At 50.9% G+C, this 19623-nt stretch overlaps 1 protein-coding gene across 1 annotated transcript in view; it reads left to right on the forward strand.

Moving 5' to 3' along the window:
• The window catches only part of ZNF618 (zinc finger protein 618), a 184405-nt gene that overhangs the window by 100819 nt on the left and 63963 nt on the right, over positions 1-19623 (forward strand). Inside the window, exon 3 of the mRNA XM_079926009.1 lies at positions 17418-17677. Coding sequence (XP_079782135.1) covers positions 17418-17677 — 260 coding nt within the window. The remainder of the gene's footprint in view (positions 1-17417; positions 17678-19623) is intronic.

Here is a 19623-nt window from a genome sequence, read left to right on the forward strand (position 1 = left end):
TAAATGCTTGCTTTTATCACCACCATCACCACGATGCTGAATTCCATTCCTAGGAGGAGGGAACAGTGGGTGGCAATTGATTTCTTTTTTTTTTTTCTTTGTTGGAGAGGAAAGATTGCTTTATTCAGGAGGCCAGCAACCTGGGGAGAAGATGGACTCATATCCAAGAACCAACTCCCAAGATTCTGCTTGACCATGAAAGTTTTTAAAGGGAAAAAGGGGAAGTTAATCGCAGTTAATCATTTGCGGAGGAGGTCAGAGTCTTTTATCTTCCACTGTGTGCAGATTTTCTTCTGATTGGTTGGTGGTGAGGTAACAGGGTGTCGCTCCAGGCATCATACTCAGCCTGAAGTTACCAACCTCCACCTGGATGGGGGCCATAGTTCCTGCAGAACTCAAAGATATTGTTATGTATATTCCTTGAGGAAAAACCAGAACCTGCCTTATTATTGCACTATTGTTTCTTGACTGCTCTTCCTTTGTTTCTGCATTCCCTCCCTTACCTGACAAGCAGCTGTTTGAATCTGCCCTTTGGTACTCAGGGAAGGTCTAGGAGGCTGAAGCTTCTTTCCTACAAACAAGAAATGGGGGACACAGAAAGGACTTCTACTGAGGAGGGTCCCCCAGGGTCCTGCTCGGTTTCACATAGTGTCAGCAAAGTTCTATTGCCACTTAGCATTCACCTCTAGGAGCCAAAAAATAAGTGGCTGGGTTTAAGATGCCCAGGAGGTTCCTTCTCCAGCAATGTAATATACCTGGCCCTTTTGAAATAGTGCACCTCAGATTGGGACTTGAGCCCATGCGGCTGGGACTCAAACCCAGCCAAAACCCACTGTCTTCCAACTGAGATCACACGCCTGGTTTCAGGACTAATGAAGCTCAGGTTCTTGATGTCTCATCACTGAAAGAATTCAGTGAGAGACAGTGATAGGTAAGAAGTGGATTTATTTAGAGAGAAACACTCCACAGAGTGTGGGCCATCTCAGAAGGTGAGAAAGGCACCAGGGTATGGGGTTGTCAGTTTTTATAGGGGTGGGTCATTTCATAGGCTAATGAGTGGGAGGAGTATTCCAGCTCTTTTAGGAAGGGGCGGGATTTCCAGGAATTGGGCCACTGCCCACTTTTTGATCCTTATGGTCGGCCTTGGACCTGTCATGGCGCCTGTGGGTATGTCATTCAACTTGCTGATGTGTTACAGTGAGCATATACTGAGGCTCAAGGTCTAGTGGAAGTCAACTTGTCCGATTTGTCCTCCATCTTGGACCCATTTGGTTCTAATCAGTTTATGTCATGTCCTCAGGCTATGTCATTTTTTCACAGGTTGTGCCCTGCCCCCTTCCCTCCTGTTTCATTACCCCCTCAGAGATTTTACTGCCATATTCTTATGGGAATCAGAAGTAAAACAGGAGGGAAGGAGATCTCAAAAACAAATACAGATCACTTACAGGCAAAGAAACTCATACTATCTGTTATTATAAGCAGCATTTCAAGAAAACTTTGGAGGGAGAAACCAAATTCAGCCTAGTTTTAGGCCATTCCTAACAAAATCCAATTACCCAACTAACGATCACGCATAACTCTTTTCAGTTTTTTTTCATTCTTCACACCTTTGTTTACTAAGGTAAACAAACAGAAGTATTATGCTTAACACTGATGACTCTTAACATGTCTCTATTAATCAAACCAACAAGCTTAGGCCACCCTCAATACCAAATATCAGTTTAGTCCTGAATATTTTCCAGATGCCATGAACCTGAAATTCATTCTGGCCAGATTATTTTCTATTTCTGAGTATTTATATAAGCGCTTAATTTTTATTTTATTTTATTTTTGTGGTTCGCGGGCCTCTCACTGTTGTGGCCTCTCCTGTTGCGGAGCACAGGTTTCGGACGCGCAGGCTCAGCGGCCGTGGCTCACGGGCCCAGCTGCTTCGCGGCATGTGGGATCTTCCTGGACCGGGGTACGAACCCGTGTCCCCTGCATCGGCAGGCGGACTCTCAACCACTGCGCCACCAGGGAAACCCTGAGCGCTTAATTTTTAAAACGCCAATTAAGTAGAGCTCTTTTACGAATTAATGTTTGGCAACACCTACAACACACATATAGATACGTATGAACACACAAACACAGAGGCCTCAGAGTTCCCATTCCAAAAATTCAGCCCTGAGTCAGGTACAACAGAAAAGCCATCAGTTACAAGGGGTTGGATTCAAATTAGGCTTCTAGCAGATGGAACAAATCAAGGTCACCTATCTAGATGGCTAAATCCTTTTTACTAGTGTTTGCAGAGAAGACACTTAAGATTTCTATTTATCCTTGCGACAAGTCAAGTTCTAAATTACCTTTCCCTTTTTTAAAAATTTGCATTTAAAAAGATGGCAGTGGGCTTCCCTGGTGGCGCAGTGGTTGAGAGTCAGCCTGCCGATGCAAGGGACACGGGTTCGTGCCCCGGTCCGGGAAGATCCCACATGCCGCGGAGCGGCTGGGCCCATGAGCCATGGCTGCTGGGCCTGCGCGCCCGGAGCCTGTGCTCAGCAAAGGGAGAGGCCACAACAGTGAGAGGCCCGCATACCTACCGCAAAAAAAAAAAAAAAAAAAAAAAAAGATGGCAGAGATAAGTGTTCCTGAGAAGACCAGATAGGATATTTGCATCTCAAAGGTACAGGCAAGTTCCTCCTAGGATGACTTTGTTTCCCCTTTGTTTAATACTGACAAGCCTCTTAAGATAAATAGGGAAGGTTTGGGGAGTGGTAGAAGGATTGGTGGGTTTTGGATTATTTTTGGAGTCACTCCTCTGGTCCTGTAAAGACTGCATTTGTAAAACAAGGACAGTTTTGTTTTCTTTTTCAAAGAATTGGGTGGTTACCTCAGTGGTATTGGAGGACTGACATACCCATTCACATGTATTGGAAAGTTTTACTTTTCCTCATTTAGCTTAGGGGAGAAGACCTTTTACAGAATTCCTGTCAGGCTCTGGATATCAGCTATGGTGAGTTTAGTCAGACCAGTGGCCTCCTATTTTGGTAATCTACTTACAAACATTTTTGAGGATCTTCCCTAGGTTTAAGAAATTTGTACCTTATATTTAGACACTATGTAACCCTTTTTACTTAATAATCACCAGCTGGATATCTTTGGCCAAGCCTGGAACCTCAGTATTCCACATTCCAGGGTCTACTAAGGCTTCTATTTTAGCTTCAGATTTTATCTGTTCCTCTTTGCTTTTTATTAGAACCATTTGGTGATGAGGGTAATTCCCTTGTCCCTAACTTCGTTACAGATCTCTTCCCATTGAAGGGATGGGACAGTCAGGCACAAACAGGAAGGAATGTAAAAACAGCTGGCCATTGATCTCGCACAAAAGGGGTTCCAGGAAAGTGTGCCCCTGTCTCTTCCCCGACAACCGCATTACGTATTCCTTATGATTGCAAAGGTTTCCAGTTCTTTGGGTTAAGACTGAGAAGGCTACTTCAGTGTTTATAAGAAATTCTACCAAGTGGCCTGCCACATCAGTGACCACCCGAGGCTCGACATTAGTTCTGTAGATGGTATCTCTAGGCACAGCCACTTTCTGCCTTGGGCCCCTTTAGTCTTCTGATTGCAAAACCATCAATGGCCGAGGGGCCCCGTTGCTGTCCGGCATCTGGAGCATTCCCTCTTCCAGTGCCCTGGCTGTAAAGGGCACATCGATCAAAATCTTCCCTCCAGTGACCCTTTTGTCTACACAGGGGACATTGGCCTTGTATGGGTATCCAAGGGCCTTGTGGTCTGCCAGGGCCAGATTGGCCAAGAAAAGCCGGCTTCCCCTTTGGTGGTCTGTGAGCGGACAAAGCCACTGCAGTCATTTGGGCCTTTTGCATATTTCTCTGGGTGCGTTCAGACCTTTGGCCATATCCCTATTACTGAAAACCAAATAAACCAATTGGAACAAATCATTTACTGGAGTCTGAGGACCAGCAGCTGCTTTCTGGATTTTGCGCCTGTTGTCTGGGGCAGACTGGGCTATGAAACGCGTAGCCAAAAGGGCCGGTACCTCGGGGCAGGGCGGGGGGGGGGGGGGGGCGGGGAGGAATCCAGTAGGGTGGGTCAGTTAAAATGTCCGCTGTGTCCTTCCTAGAGTTATCCCTCCGAGCTCCACACACCTTAAATTCCTTTTGGGTTCCATTGCCTAGATACAAGGCCATGAAAATTTGAACATAGGGTACTTCACTCCATTTTAAATGTCCTAATTCATATTGTGGCCAAACCCAATTACATAACCTACTAAGTCTTTTCCCATTTAATTCCTGTTGTCCACATCTTTCCAGTCCCAGCCTATATGGCCCAGAGGGGTATTGGTTGCGATGGATGCAGCCTGACCCCTTTCAGACAAGCCTGAGGTGAAGTCTCTAACTGCCAAGCTGTCCAAAATTCCACTCTTAAGTCAAAATCCACCGCGCAATTTGGTCAAGATTTGCGCTTACGATTTTAGATGCTGTGCCTTCCAAGGTAGTCTCCCAAACAGGTATTAGTGCCCAAAAAGTTGTGACAGAGAAACGGCACAGAAGATGTCCCCACCGGTGTTGACGAAGATTGGGAGTTGGTCTAGTTGGTCTCAGGACTTAGTGAAGCTCAGGTTCTTGATGTCTCATCGCAGAAAGAGTCCAGTAAGAGACAAAGTGATAGGTAAGAAGTGGCTTTATTTAGAGAGAAACACTCTCCCCAGACAGAGTGTGGGCCATCTCAGGGCAGTTGATTTCTCATAGAGCCTGGACATGGGAGAGAGGCTGGAGGTGAGGATGAGGGTGGGTGAGAGTGGAGATCGTGTTTGTGGAGGGGCTACCGTGATCCACATCCTGTGTCCTGCAGTTTTCACATTGCTCCTCCCAGGGGCCATCTGAGGCAGTGATTGGCATCCCTCCTCCTCAGAGAGAACTGAGAAGTAGACTCGTTCACCGTCACCCAAATAATCAAATGGCTTTGGGCCTTGCTGAGTCTTGTCCTTTAAGCCAAGATTTTCCACTGGTGGATAGTTTAATCTCATAACCACATGTGTACGGCTGCATAATTATTTTTAAAATAATATCTTCTTCTTGTTTAGCGTTTTGGTTTTCAGCAGGAAAATTAAAGTAGCCCTAAACAAATTAACCTTATTTGCACAAAATTCAATAGTATCAGAAGGCCTGATGCTAGTCAATGACCAGTATGGTCTTAGCAGAATGAATTATTTGAGAACCAGCTCTGGGTGTATTTTAGTCAGGCTGCATCTTCATCTTGACTCTAGGTTTATGTTCCTGTAATTGGAGCTCATTTGATTTCCAGAAATGTGTGTTCTCACCCTACCAAGCTTGGGCCAAAGTTTGGCTTACGAAAATCATAAATTGCAGGCTGATTCTGAGGGTTCATATCCTTGCTCCAAGGGGACCCCCTGCTTTTCTGGATGGGCAGAGTTCACTTTCTGCTTAATCAGTTACTGTTAAGCCTAGCCTCTGCACAAATAGGGCCGATTCTGGAAAATTCAGACATCCTTGGATTTGTCCTCTGGAGACAGCCACAGAAATGCAAACTACAAGTCATATGCGTCAAAATCAGTAAGTCCTTTTTCCAAATGGTACTGCGTTCTTGAGCTTGGGGTGATCCAGCAAAGGGAAGTGATTGGGATCTCTAGGGAACCTGGCCTCAGTCCACCCACCCAGCTCGAGTTTCCCACCTGTGCTCCTTGAGCAAATTAAGCAAGTTCTCCTTGTGAAGCTGCAGTTACCAGGTCAGAGCATCTGGAAGTCTTGTCTTGTCCTGAAGAAGCACATTCTTGAGAATGGAACCAGGATGATCTGACCTGGTTGCTTCTTGAGCCCCTTAATGACAAGGGCCCTCGATCTGAGAAAGTATCTCGGGAGGCATCCACAGCCTCACTGTCTGTCTGGCTCTGCCAACAGGAGAGAAAAATCCTCACCCTTGGCTTCCACTTCCTCCAGGTTCGATGCAAACCGCGATGGTTAAGAGTGTGGGTACGTCACACCTACCATCTTGGTCATGCCCACCTTCCGTAGTGAACCTGCCGACGTGTGTCCCCACCTCTCCCTCCTCTTCATCGCTGCTGCGTGTAGTGGGCCGTGCCCTCCACGCCTTTGGTTTTCACAGGGGCTAAACATTCCTCTCCTGCCTTCATTTATGAGTTCTCCACCCATGGCCTAAGAGCTCATCTTTTTCATAGTTGGACCAAACTTGTCACATTTTGCCTGGCGAGTGCTTGGTAAGGACAGGAGAAGAGAACTAACAGTTAATGAGTCCCTAAAAAGAAACAAAATTGAGTTATTTGTAGTGAGGTGGATGGACCTAGAGTCTGTCATACAGAGTGAAATAACTCAGAAAGAGAAAGGCAAATACCGTAAGCTAACACATATACATGGAATCTGAGGGGGAAAAAAAATGTCATGAAGAACCTAGGGGTAAGACAGGAATAAAGACACAGACCTACTAGAGAATGGACTTGAGGATATGGGGAGGGGGGAGGGTAAGCTGGGACAAAGTGAGAGAGAGGCATGGACATATATACACTACCAAACGTAAGGTAGATAGCTAGTGGGAAGCAGCCACGTAGCACAGGGAGATCAACTCGGTGCTTTGTGGCCACCTAGAGGGGTGGGAGGGAGGGAGACACAAGAGGGAAGAGATATGGGAACATATGTATATGTATAACTGATTCACTTTGTTATAAAGCAGAAACTAACACACCATTGTAAAGCAATTATACTCCAATAAAGATGTAAAAAAAAAAAAAAAAGCTAATGAGTCCCACTATGTGTGTGGTGCTGTGCTGGGCGCCTTATGAACATCTCTGTGCTTTCATCTTTTTTTTTTTTTTTTTGGCTGCATTGGGTCTTCGTTGCTGTGCCCGGGCTTTCTCTAGTTGCGGCGAGCAGGGGCTACTCTTCGTTGTGGTGCACAGGCCTCTCATAGCGGTGGCTTCTCTTGTTGCGGAGCACGGGCTCTAGGTGTGCAGGCTTCAGTAGTTGTGGCTCGCGGACTCTAGGGCACAGGCTCAGTAGTTGTGGCGCACGGGCTCAGCTGCTCCGCGGCATGTGGGATCTTCCTGGACCAGGGCTTGAACCCATGTCCCCTGCATTGGCAGGCGGATTCTTAACCACTGCGCCACCAGGGAAGCCCTGTGCTTTAATCTTCTAAACAACCCTTTGAGGTTAGTGCTTACACGTCAGGAAGGAGAGGCGTGGGCAGGTTAGGAAGCTTGGCAACGGTCCACGCACCTAGTTTATCATCCTCAAACCCCTTGAAGGGCTGGACTGTGTAGTGAGGAGTCTCGTTTATGTGTCCGGGGACAGCACGCCTCTGGGCAGTGAGGGTCCAGGCCCAGGTGCTCACATGAGGGCATGTGGACAGAGCTGGCTGTGCATTCCAGACCTCAAATCTGTCATCAGCCCATCTCAAGGGCTGGTGGGTGAAGAGCGGAGGGGTGGAGGCCAGAGGTAGTGCCAGGATGGGACGAGCACATTGGAGGGACGACAGAGCTTTCTAAGCAGCTGAGCGGCTCCTGGTATCAGTTGTCAATGTGGGCAGGGTGGAAGGGGAGCAGTCCCATTGGGAAGCTTCTTTATGTTTCATTCCAAGGAGGGTGGCCAGAGGAGTTGGGCATCAGCGATCGAGTCCAAGTCACAGCCTCAGCAGGAAATAACACTGACGGCAGAAAGGGTGTATTTATCCTCTGTTTATATGGCCAGCAAGAGAACCTAGGTGTGGCCTCACTCTTCATGGTTGAGTTACCTGCTCTCTGGGGTCTGCGTGGGCCACCACGGGTGTCCCGGAAGATGCAGGACTGTGGGCGTGGGCTCCTCTGTGGCCTCCCCTTCCCCACCTGCCTGTCAAGGGCATACTAAGTGGGTGAGAATTCCTGAGTCTGCAGGGTCCCAAAGCTGTGTAGGGAGAGCCGCGGCAAGGTGGGTCTTCAGAGAGCCGTGCGCATTGCTGGCGGATACGTATTGTACCAAGGCCAGATCCATTGGAAAACGAAGGCAGTGCATCTGTTTAAGAGGCTGTTAACAGTAATTCTGCTGACCTGGGCCAACCTTCCATGTGCCATGGCAGCCTTGAGAAGCTCCCAGCTTTCCCCAGAGGGCCCTGCCTGCTACATGTCAGAGTTTGTGACTTGACAGCATTGCTCAAGACTCCTGCTTTTCTCTATTTTAGGTTTAAATTAACCAGGGAATTAACTCTTAATATTTAAGTCTTCATGCTGTCTTTCTGAGCTGCGGTATTACCCAGCGTCGTGGCTGACTGACACCATACATTGAAGAAAATTAAGTGCCTAAGAATTAACTCAAACTAATGATATATTTATACATTGCAGGTTATTTTGAATTTCTAGACTGTTAAGAGTTGTTTAATAGGTTATTAGTTTTAATCTATTAATCTCATCTTTTCTACTTGACTGTTTATTAAAATATATCAGTGCTCCCTTCCAGAAGCAGATCATTCTGAGGGTTATTAAGGCATGGGTGATGACGTAAAGATTTGAATCATGGGTGGAATCGTAAATACAGCTGCCTTGTTACTGGGGTTTGTGGAAACTGGTGTTTTGCTGTAGTTTCTCTCTTTTGGCCCTTCCAGGCTAGTGGTAAAGCTGCGACCTTTGTCCCCGTGATGATTTCTGTCCTTGTGGCTAAAAACAGGACTCTTTACGTCCAAAGGACAGGTGTGAGCACAGCAGCCTTTCTGGGGCACATCAAGGAGAGCTGAATGTCAGCACTGAACACGGAGCCCAAACACCTTTCTCTGTAGCAGAGATGGAGCCCTCCATCGCTTTGTTTTCTTGCATTTCCGTGTTCCTGTTTTTAGCATCTAGCATGTGCCTGTTCGGTCAAGATACTAAGGATACTGTAGGAGACAAGGGAATACACATGTTCCCCATCTCTTGGAGCTTCCTGTCATTTAGTCATTTATTTGTTCATTCATTCAACAAGTGTTTTCATTATTTTCTCTTCTCTTGAGAAAAAACAGAAATCATCCAAATGATTAAAAAAGCCCAGGGGTTGGAGTCAGGCAGACCTGGTTGAATCCTGCTTCTGTCTCTAGAAAGCTGTGTGACCATGAGTCACTGTTTCTCCAGTCCTCAGTGTTCTTATCTGTAGAGCAAAACTACCTGCTGTGTAAGGCATTGTGGAGAGCAGGGAGACAGTGCATGCATAGGGCCTGAAGCCGCACTGTGACTGGCCCGTCCTAGCCACTTGGTATGTCACAGCTGCCCTGTCCTCACTCACCCTGTTATTGGCATCATGGCCACCGGCATCTCTTCCGCCCTGTATGCTGGCATTTTTGCACCTGCCGTTTTCGGTTTGTATCGTTCAGCAGACGTTAGCTGACATCAGCCAGGGGCTAGGCACAGGGATACGCAAAGCAGTGGGGTAGAGCCTTTACCTCTGAAGGTCTCCCAAAACCACATGGAACTGGCAGGCAGATTCGGATCTGGGACCTGTTAGAAGCAGAGGGGGCATTCCCAGAGCCACTGGTGGAGGCTGCAGGCTCCCAGGCGGTTGTCACCCTGAGACAGGGTGTCAACACCCCATGCCTGCCTGAGGGCCCGAATCTGCTAATGGAAGATATAATGGTGACCCTGCATCTTCAGGAGTTGAGGTCATCATGTAATATCAGATCATCACCTTGTCCGCCTTGAACTTACATGTTATATGTCACTAGTATCTCAGTAAAGCTGGAGGAAAAGAAGAGTTGGTGTTAGAGCATTACCAAGGCTGCTGCATTTTGGCAATTTAGAAAGTAGGAAGAGTGTGTTACATTTAAGAAAATTTCCATTGGGAAGGATGGAGAGAAGACCGTGACACTTCAGGAATAAACTTCACTTATTCAGAACGTTGGCTCCTGTGAAACGTCCTCAGCCCACGTTGTACCGAGGGTCAGATGGGTGGGACATTGCTGCCTTCAGTCCTGGGGACCAGCTGAAGCAGTTCAACCATCGACAGTTCTTTTGGGGGGTGGGTAGAGGGAGACGCCTCGAGGGCCACAATGGCATTGACCTTTGCAGAGCTCATTCTTGACTCCTTCAGCGAACAGGTGCTTATTGATCACCTCCCCCATGCCAGGCGCCGCCGTAGGTGCTGGCATGTGACAGTGAACCGAGGAGACAAAGTCCCCGTCCTCTTGTAGCTGTCATTCTACTTGGGGAGACAGCGAAGCGGACGAGGAGTAACAAGCATGTTACATGAATGGAGGGTGGATGCTGAGCAGAAGGCGTGAAGCCGGGAAGGGGTGTGGAGCGTTGAAGCTGGGGTGCAGCGGAGACGGCTGACGTTTGGGATCAGGCGGCCACGGATCTCTCTGCCGGCACTGGGATGTTTGAGTAGAGACCTGGGGGAGTGGAGAACTCGCTCTGGGGACATCTGGGGAGGAGGGCAGAGCATTTCAGGCCTGAGGCGGGAGCTTGCCTTCGTGCTCAGGGGACAGCGAGCAGGCTGGTGGGGCCAGCGAGGAAAGCACGAGAGGGGCGGTGTGAGCAGATGCGGTCCGCGGGCGTGTGGGGCGTGTCACAGACGGCCCTGCGGGGCCGGGGCGAGGACTCTGCTGCTGCGCTGAGTGAGACATGGAGCCCTGAATGAGTGCTGGGCTGAGGAGTGACACGAGCTAGCTGAATAGGAAGGCTCTGGCTGCTGTGTCGAACGTCAGTTTTGGGGCGTTGGGCCAGGATAGGACCAGGGAGACGGGCCGTGAGAATGCTACAGCAAGACAGGAGAGAGGGGAAGGCGGCTTGGACGAGAGTGGTGGCCGTGGGGTGGTAAGGAGTGGTCAGGTTCTGGGCATATTTTGAAGCTGGGGTTGATAGGATTTGCTGATATGTTGCTTCGGAGAGAGTGAGAGGGAAGAGACAAGGATGATTCCCAGAGTCTGGGTCTGAGGAGCTGGAGGGGCGGAATTATACTAACCGAAGTGGAGAAGACTGCCGCTATCTCATGACCGTGGCTTAAGCTGTGGGATTTAGCGGGAAGAGCACTGGGATTGGAGTCAGAAGAATTGTTTTCCTGACTTGGGGGAAGGGGCGTAGCCGCAGTTCAGTTTGGACCTGTAACTATGGGTGCGTGTTAGACGTCCAGGCGGAAGTGTCCAGTGGGTAGTTGTCACGCGGGTCTGGAGCTCGGGGGTGGGGGGGAGGTCCAGGTTGGAGGTATGATTTGGGAATTTATCATCACATAGTTAATATTTAAAAGCATGAATCTAGGGGAGATCATGTAGGAAGTGAGTATGGATAAGAATAGAAGAGGCTCGGGCTTCCCTGGTGGCGCAGTGGTTGAGAGTCTGCCTGCCGATGCAGGGGACACGGGTTCGTGCCCCGGTCCGGGAAGATCCCACGCGCCACGGAGCGACTGGGCCCGTGAGGCATGGCCGCTGAGCCTGCGCGTCCGGAGCCTGTGCTCCGCAACAGGAGAGGCCACGACAGTGAGAGGCCCACGTACCGCAAAAAAAAAAAGAAGAAGAGGCTCTAGAACTGATCCTTGGGGCAGGTTGACATATAAGGGTTGGGTTGGTGAAGAGTGGCTGGAAGGTGGGAGGCCCACCGGGCAGGCCCAGAGCTTAGTGAGGAAAGGGTTGGAGGAGGAGAGGGGAGCTCGTTAGAGGCTGCTGATAGAGGACGAACTCAATGAGGACCCAGAAGAGATTGTTGGATCTAGGAGAATGGAGGTCCCAGGAGGCCTTGGAAAGAACGGCTCTGGTGGAATGGGGGAGGCAAAAACCTCATTGGACCTAGAAAGCATTGCCAAGGAGGAGCCTGCCAACATCTACGAATGATAATCATTTGTACTCAGATCATCGGTAGGTGGGCAGCTGGATAGAGCTGGAGGCCTAGGTCAGTGGTCAGCCTCTGCAGCAGGGTAAACACAGCCCCTGAAATCATGGCTGGATGTGTGTTCATTCATTTAACACCCCATGTATCCATGCATTCATGAAGAGTGTATTTAAGCTCACCTTGAGGGCAGTTAACCCTCATTCGTAATGCTAGGAGTCTTTTTTTTTTTTTTTGCGATATGCGGGTCTCTCACTGTTGTGGCCTCTACCGTCGCGGAGCACAGGCTCCGGACGCGCAGGCTCAGCAGCCCTGGCTCACGGGCCCAGCCGCTCCGCGGCATGTGGGATCTTCCCGGACCGGGGCACGAACCCGTGTCCCCTGCATCGGCAGGCGGACTCTCAACCATTGCGCCACCAGGGAAGCCCTGCTTGGAGTCTTTTAATGAGGTTTTATTCTAGAGGGACTTAACCAAGTCATTGCTTACACACTGTGATTAGAGATTCCCCCCCACCTTAACATTGTTTCAGGTGGCTAAAGTACTAGAGTAAAGAAGCAGTGGCCTTTGGGGGAGGTGGAGTGGCCCTCAGGCTGTCTTGGAGCACAGACAGATGCCCTGCTCCCCATCCTGTGCAAGGAGACATGCACACTTTCGGGGTGGAGGTCTGGCCTCCACCAGAGCCTTCGACATCTTAGACTCTAGCTCACTTGTCGTCAGATGGGAAAACAGAATCAAGCAGGGGTGGGACCGAAGTCCAGTGTGCTGAGGACGTCTCATTACTACTGCGACTTGGTAGAACTTGAAGCATTAGCATTTTCGGTGGGATGATGTAGAAACTGTACTCAGAGAGGACGTTGTCTGACTCCCAGGCACCGGGCATCACTGGGACTCTTCCGTCAACATGGCCAGAAGTGGAATTTGTCTTTGAGCCCCCAATCCACTGAGAAGTTGTTTGGTTGCGTTGTCTTGGGCTGCAGGGCTCAGTGGGAACGGCCCCAGGATAGGAGTCACAAGAGTTGTTCAGACAAGCTCATGGCTGGAAGTCTTGCGCCCTTGGGCATGCCGTTCATTCTCGGTGTTGACTGAGTTCATACTGTGCCGCAGGGCCCAGGCTAGGGCTGGATGTGGATGGGGACGGAACAGACACGGGCCCTGTCCTCTGTTCTGGTTCCCCATCTGGCCACAGGGTGCTTGTGAGTGCCAGATGTGACGGGGTGAGTATAAGCACCGAACCATCTGGTAAGACCCAGAGGAAGAGATTTGTTTCTGAAACTTCCCCCAGGCAGGCTCTGCGGGCGCATTGGACTGGCCATATCAGATTCAGTCCGGGGGATGAGTAAGAACGAAGCAAAAGAAAACTTTGGGGGTGGTGGCGGTCAGTGGTTTGCAAAAGTTAACTGCTTCCGAGGTATTTCTTCCAATTTAGTCACGCCTAGTGTATTAGTTTCCTGTGGCTGGTGTAACAAATTACCACAAACTAGATAGCTTAAAACAAACGAAATTTGATCTCCCAGTTCTGGAGGCCTGAAGTCTGAAATCAAGGTCTTGGGCCAGGGTCACACGCCGTCTGGAGGCTCCGGGGAGATCTGCGCTTTGCCTCTTCAGTTTTGGGTGGCTGCAGCATTCCTTGGCTTGTAGAGCCGCGTGGCTGCAATCTGTGGTCATGCTGCCTCCTCTTCTCTGTATTGTTCCCTCTTCTGTCTGTAAATCTCCCACATGTCTCTTATGAGGACACTTGTCATTGCATACAGGGCCCACCCAGATAATCTAGAATGATCTCCTCTCAAGATCCTTAAGTGAATTACACCTACAAAGCGCCTTTTTTCAAATGAGTTTGCATTCACAGGTTCTGGGGATTAGGTCGTAGGCCCGTCTTTCAGGGGAGCCGCCATTTACCACCCATTGAAAGCAAAGCTGTAGATATCAAAGATGGAGAAAGTAGGGGTTCTTGGAGGTCTAGTCACCACCACCCTGTTATCCAGGCCTCATGGGTGCTTCTGGGCCTTTGCTCTGGAACCCCTAGGCCTTTAAGGAAAACACTTTGAGAACCATTGCCTTAGTGAAAGGCCAGGGCTGTTAGGGAGTTCCTTGGGCAGGGACCCACTTGGTCTGACTTCTCTCCTGGCATTCTGGGATGAGCAGTAACCAGTGACCACAGACATCCTGTGCTTACTGAGAGAGATCCTTTTAGTGCCTGACATTGGATTTTACGTTGAAGCATGACTCGGGTTAAATATAAAATTCATAGCATATCTTAAGCAACTATTTTGTAGTTATCTATATATAAATCTATTTTACAGTGACACAAATAGAATAGATTATGGAGTGTCAGCATGTAGATAGATTCCAAGTGCTTTTTCACTAATATACCTAATGATTCGTGCTGAGAATATCCATGGGTTCCACTGTACATTTAAATGGATATAATTAAAATAATGAGCTCTATTTTAAAAAATGATACATGAAAAAATATTTTCTTAAAGAAGTTAGAAGGAGCTGCAGCACTAATTCACAGTGATATAAGTGCTTCTGCAATTCCATTGTTATTAGGAGGCCTAATTAAACGTAAAGCATCCGAGGAAAGCAACACTTGGGCTTGTAATCTAAAGTGTGAAGCCGGGGGAGGAGAAGTCCCCGTGTTCTCAGTGCAGCAAGGGTTCAGGGGTGTCACCTGTAAGAGAGTGGGTGGTTGTGTGCCATCGTGCTTGTGGGCAAGAGGGTGTGAGAGTCACCTGTGCAAGGCAGACGGGGCATTCAGAGACGGGGTCTAACGCCATCTCGAGCAAGCAGGCAAGGCTTCCCAGAGGCAGGTATGTCATCATGGACCAGTGTCATCATAGTGGCAGCTGCCATCCAAGGAGATCCACTCTGTACAGCTCTCTGGCTCCCCTCCCGCCCCGCGCTGGTAAGGAGCACAGTCCCCCTTTAGCAGACAAGGAAACAGACTCAGAGAGGGGAATCTCTGGCCAGAGGTTGCGGGGTTTGTGGACACCCAACCTGTCAGACTCCAACAGCTCCCCCCTCCCACCAGGATGGGAGATGCTAATGAGGTCCTTGAGGGCAGGAAGGGACACTAGGTCTGTTAAGACAGGATGGTCAAGCGCTCACAGGCCCTGGGGGGAGGGCGTTCTGGGCAGGGAGCTGTTCTATGTCCTTCCCATCCTGTGACGTCAGCTGTGGGGCACACTGACAGGTGGGACACCTCCGCTCTGGTGGGCCTCTCTGCGGGCCCTGGGAAGCCCATCTGCCCTGAACTTGGGGCTTAGCCCCATGTGCAGTCGGGGTCGGGACCAGCCAGGCCCAAGCCAGGGAGAGTCCTCAGCTGCCTGCCTGTCCAGCAGCCCTTAGTACCCGTGGGCTGTGTTCTTGCCAGGCTGGCATGGAGGGTTGGACAGGGTCCCTGAGTTCTTTCTCTGTGCTCAGCGAGCCTCAGGGTGGGCAGGACTGGCCAGTTGTAGCACCCACGTGGTCTCAGCTAGGGAATAGGGAGGGATTTCAGCAACTTCTATCACCAGTTTCCCTCAGCACTAGCATCTCCACTCTAGGAGTCACTCTAGACAGTGTCCTGGTTGTACATTTTTGCAGTTGGTCCTCACGAGGCCCTTTGAGTTAGTGTGGGGCTCCCTGCCTCACGGGTGCAGAAACAGGCTCAGAGAGGGTCAGGGCCCACTCAGGGTTCCAAACTAGCATGACAGTGCTGCCTTTAAGCCCCACTGATTTGCTTCCACAGCCCCTGCACTAAAATCTACGCGTGTAAGACTCTTCCCCTGCGTTCTCTCATTCTCTGAAGACTTCTTTCCCCTGCCCCCCATATAGACGATAGGTACCCCAGAACATCTCCACTGGGGCCAGCGTTCTAGGTCCCTTGCACACATTGCCTTGTGTCTGCATCACAGTGCGGTGGGGTAGGTGCCGTGTTTATCCCCATCGAATGGGTGTGAAGACTGAGGCTCGGGGCTGAAGTCACTTTTGCAGGAACCCACAACTTGAGAGAGTGGCAGTTCTGAGATTCGGCTCTGGGATGATCCAAATTCACAACCCAGTGCTCTTTCCATCTCAGTTCCTCACATCTCCTTCCCGCCAGGCCATCAGGCAGCCTCTGCTCCCTCTTCCTGGTTTGCAGACAGCCTCCTCTCTGTGTCCTCACATGGTAGAGAAATAGCGGGGAAAGAGATCTCTCTCCTTCTTCTAAGGCCACTGTCCTATCAGATAAGGGCCCTACTGTTCTGATTGTATTTAATCTTAATTACGTCCTGAAGGCCCTATCTCCAGATACAGTCGTGTTGGGTGTTAGGACTTCACCACGTGAAGCGGGGGTGGGGAGACACAGTGCAGTCATAGGACCACCCCAGTGGCCTTTCTCTGCCCCCTCGTCATCAGCTGGAGCCTTCCTTCTCTCTCTCTGCTCAGTTCCCCAACCTGGGAGAAAGTTGAGAGCTGGGCGGGACAGTGGACATGATAAAACCCATGTTCTTGTGGTAGATGGAGCTGGAAGCCCAGAGAGGGGAAGGGTCTTGTCCAGAGTCACAGAGCAAGCCCACTGCTGATCCAGGATGAGATCCCGGGTCTTGCCTCCCAGCCCGGGCACCTCCGCTAAGCTCCAGTTGGTATGCTAGTCGGCCTTGCCTGAGCCTGGGCCTTGAAGTTCACGGTCCAGCTGCTTCTCTGGAGCACTGGAGAGGGCTGGGCATGGCCAGGGCAGCATCCCCAGGCCTGGAACGTGACCTGATTCCCCAGCTTGTGCATGCCTCAGCTTCCCCACCACTGCCAGAAGGATGAGGGGGCTCTCATAACACAGAGAGTCTCACTGAAAGGAGAACAGTTCAGGAGTGGATGGCCGGGACCTGGCTTCGTGCCTCGGCCTGCCACCAATCTTGTGTGTGGCCCTGGGCAGGTCACAGCCCTGCTCTAGGCCTCAGGGCCCACCCTCGATATTGAGCCTATTAACTTGAGGATGTTTCTCCTATTTGAAGAGCCACCTAGAGGCCGCATTGTGGGGGGGCCAAGTGTTGGCTCCGTGGCCTCCCCCTCAGTGAGCCTTTTGACCTGCATGTTCCCTAGTGTAAAGCAGGGTGAGCTCTGCAGCCCTTCCGCCAAGGAGCAAAGGGAAGGGGACCACGTGCTCTGCATACATCAAGCCACTGAAACCCCTGCTGCTCAAACCGCCATTAAGGACTAGCAGCGCCTGTCTCCACTGGGTGCTTGTTAGAAATGCAGAATCTCAGGCCAAGCCGCAGACCTGCTGCACCAAATCTGCACTTTACCAAGATTCTCAGCTGATTTACGGTCACGCTGAAGCTTGAGAAGAACTCATTTCAACCAGCCAGAGCTTTGCTTGCAGGTCTCCTGTAACTCCAGTTACAAGAGTTACTGGTCACATTTAGACCCCAGCTTTTCCATCTGCAAAATGGGTGCAGTGTGAGCCATCCTAGTCCAGTGATTTTCAAACTGTGTTCCTTGGAGCCCCAGGGTTCCCTGGAGGACCCTCAGGGGCAGCGGTGGGAACCTGTGCTTTACGGTGAGGGTCCCGTGAGAGGTGGGTCTATAGCTAAAAATTTTGCAACCCCCCCCCTTGGCTGGGGCGCGCCCAGGTAGGTCTGGGGTCCACACTGAGCAGACTGTCTTCTTTCCCAGGGAGCGCTTGAAGCGCAACCAGAAGAGCACCAAGGTGGAGGGGCCAGAGCCTGTGCCGGCCGAGGCCTCGCTGAGCGCCGAGCAGGGAACGATGACGGAGGTGAAGGTCAAGACGGAGCTGCCCGACGATTACATCCAGGAGGTGATCTGGCAGGGCGAGGCCAAGGAGGAGAAGAAGGGGGTGAGCAAGGATGGGACCGGCGACGTGCCTGCCGAGATCTGCGTGGTGATTGGCGGTGTCCGCAACCAGCAGACCCTGGGTGAGCGCCCGTCCTCAGGGTCGGGCTGGGGTCGGGGTGGGAGCGTGGAGCCGGAGTGCTAGGAAGGGAGGCCTGGGATCCCTGTCCCTCCCCGGCTGCGAGAGCCTTCTGTGGCTGCCCTCAGGGAAGGGCCTCAGCTCCTGACACTCGCCTTTGCCTGCTCAGCTCTGCTCTGAGCTCTTGTCTTCCCACCTGACGTGGCAAAACCCTACCTGTCCTTTTAAGACTTTGCTCAAGTCAGATGCCTGGAACTTTCTGCAGGCCCGGCGAATCTCTCACACCATGGGGCTCCCACACCCCAGATGGGTCCAGCACAGCCTGTATCACTCGGTGTCCTAAATGCCCGTCTGCATTTCTTCCTCCTGGGCTTCCCCAGGGGCCTCTGGGGGCAGCTTTCAGTGTGGGTCCTGCTCAGACCAGTTGTCCAGTCAGGATCAGATGGGTGGCAGTCTGGCACCTTCTCCCGCCTCTTCTGGTCTGGGCCAGGCTCAGAGGAGCTCAGTAGAAACGAGCTTCTTAGAAACCGTCTCTCCCTGCTACATTACAGCGTGAGCCAGGGGATACCCCTTAGGGGCTGCCTGCACTCCTGCCAGTTTGCAAACGCAAAGGCCCACAAAGCCCGAAAGATACGTTTATTTAGCATTGTGGAGATGAGCCAGACAGGCAGGTGGTAGGTGGTAGGGCCTGGGTCCAGCTGGAGAGCCCACGCCTCACGTATGGTAACTAGGTGGGGAGACGGGCTCAGGGTGGCCAGATCTCTGGACAGAACACATGCCGGAAATGAGAATTTGAATGTAAATTCTTTTGGCTTTAAACGTTGGTGACTAATTTGACTTTTTAAATCTGCCAAGCAAAACATACCTGTGGGTGAGAGTCATTCCATGGACCACCAGTTTGCAGCCCCGGTCTGTAAAATACAGTCCACGAGCCTCAGCCTGGCACGGAGACCTTGCCTAGTCTGCTCCCAGGTCTCTGTTTCCATCTGTGCCCTCCTCCGCATTCCTGTGCTCAGGAGACCGTCTCGCTCCCCTCTGCCTGTCCCTCCTGGGGCAGCTCTGCCCACCTCCTCCTGACTTCCAGGCTCCCATCCCATGTGTGGCAGGCAGGGGAGGCTGCCCTGTGTCTGCTTCCCCAAGTTTAGACTCGAGACCTCTTGCCTTTTCTTCCCAGCCGCTGGGGATCAGCCTCAGGTTCCCTTTCCCAGCTGTTCCTGGGCTGGTTGTGGCCACCATCACTCCACCTGGGTCACTGTGGCGTCCTGCTAACAGCTGTGCCTCTGTGTCTTTCTGCCCTCACCTGCCATCTACTTTGGCTGCCAGGGACCTGGACAAAAATGAAACACTGACCATGTCACTCCCCACTGTATCTAAGGTCAAGGCCATAGCATCAAGGTCCTCCATAACCTGAGCCCCATAGCCCCCTTTCTTATTTCTTTCTTCCCGGTCCTTTCATTCCAGCACAGTCTGCTCTTCTGCAGCATTTCCTACCCTTTGCTCCTGCCGTTCTCTCTCCCTGGAATGCCTTTGCCGAAATCCAACCCAGTTTACAAGACTAGCTCCGGTGCCCCCTCCTCCCAGAAGCCTCCCTTGATCTCTTCTGGTCAGAAGTGGTCTGTTTCTGCCCTGCCCCTCAGGGGGCACTTCCCATTATCCACTTGAGATTAGAGGGGCCCTGTCGGCACCTGGCTCTGCTACAAGATGGGCAGCTCCTGGAGATTAGAGCTCTAGGACCTGTCTGATCTGTGACTGTGCTCCCTACTCCCACCACACAATTCCTAGCAAGGTACTAGTTTCTAGGAAGCAGTGTTGTCATTGCTGCTACAGCTGTCAGAATGGGGCTAGGTTATGCCACAGTAACAAAAGACCCTAAAAAGTAATGAGATCTTGGTAGCTCAGAACCACAAAGGTTCATTTATTTCTTAGTCCCACTACATGTCCACTGTGGGC

Source organism: Stenella coeruleoalba (assembly GCF_951394435.1).
Source record: "Stenella coeruleoalba genome assembly, chromosome: 7".
NCBI classification, from domain to species: domain Eukaryota; kingdom Metazoa; phylum Chordata; class Mammalia; order Artiodactyla; family Delphinidae; genus Stenella; species Stenella coeruleoalba.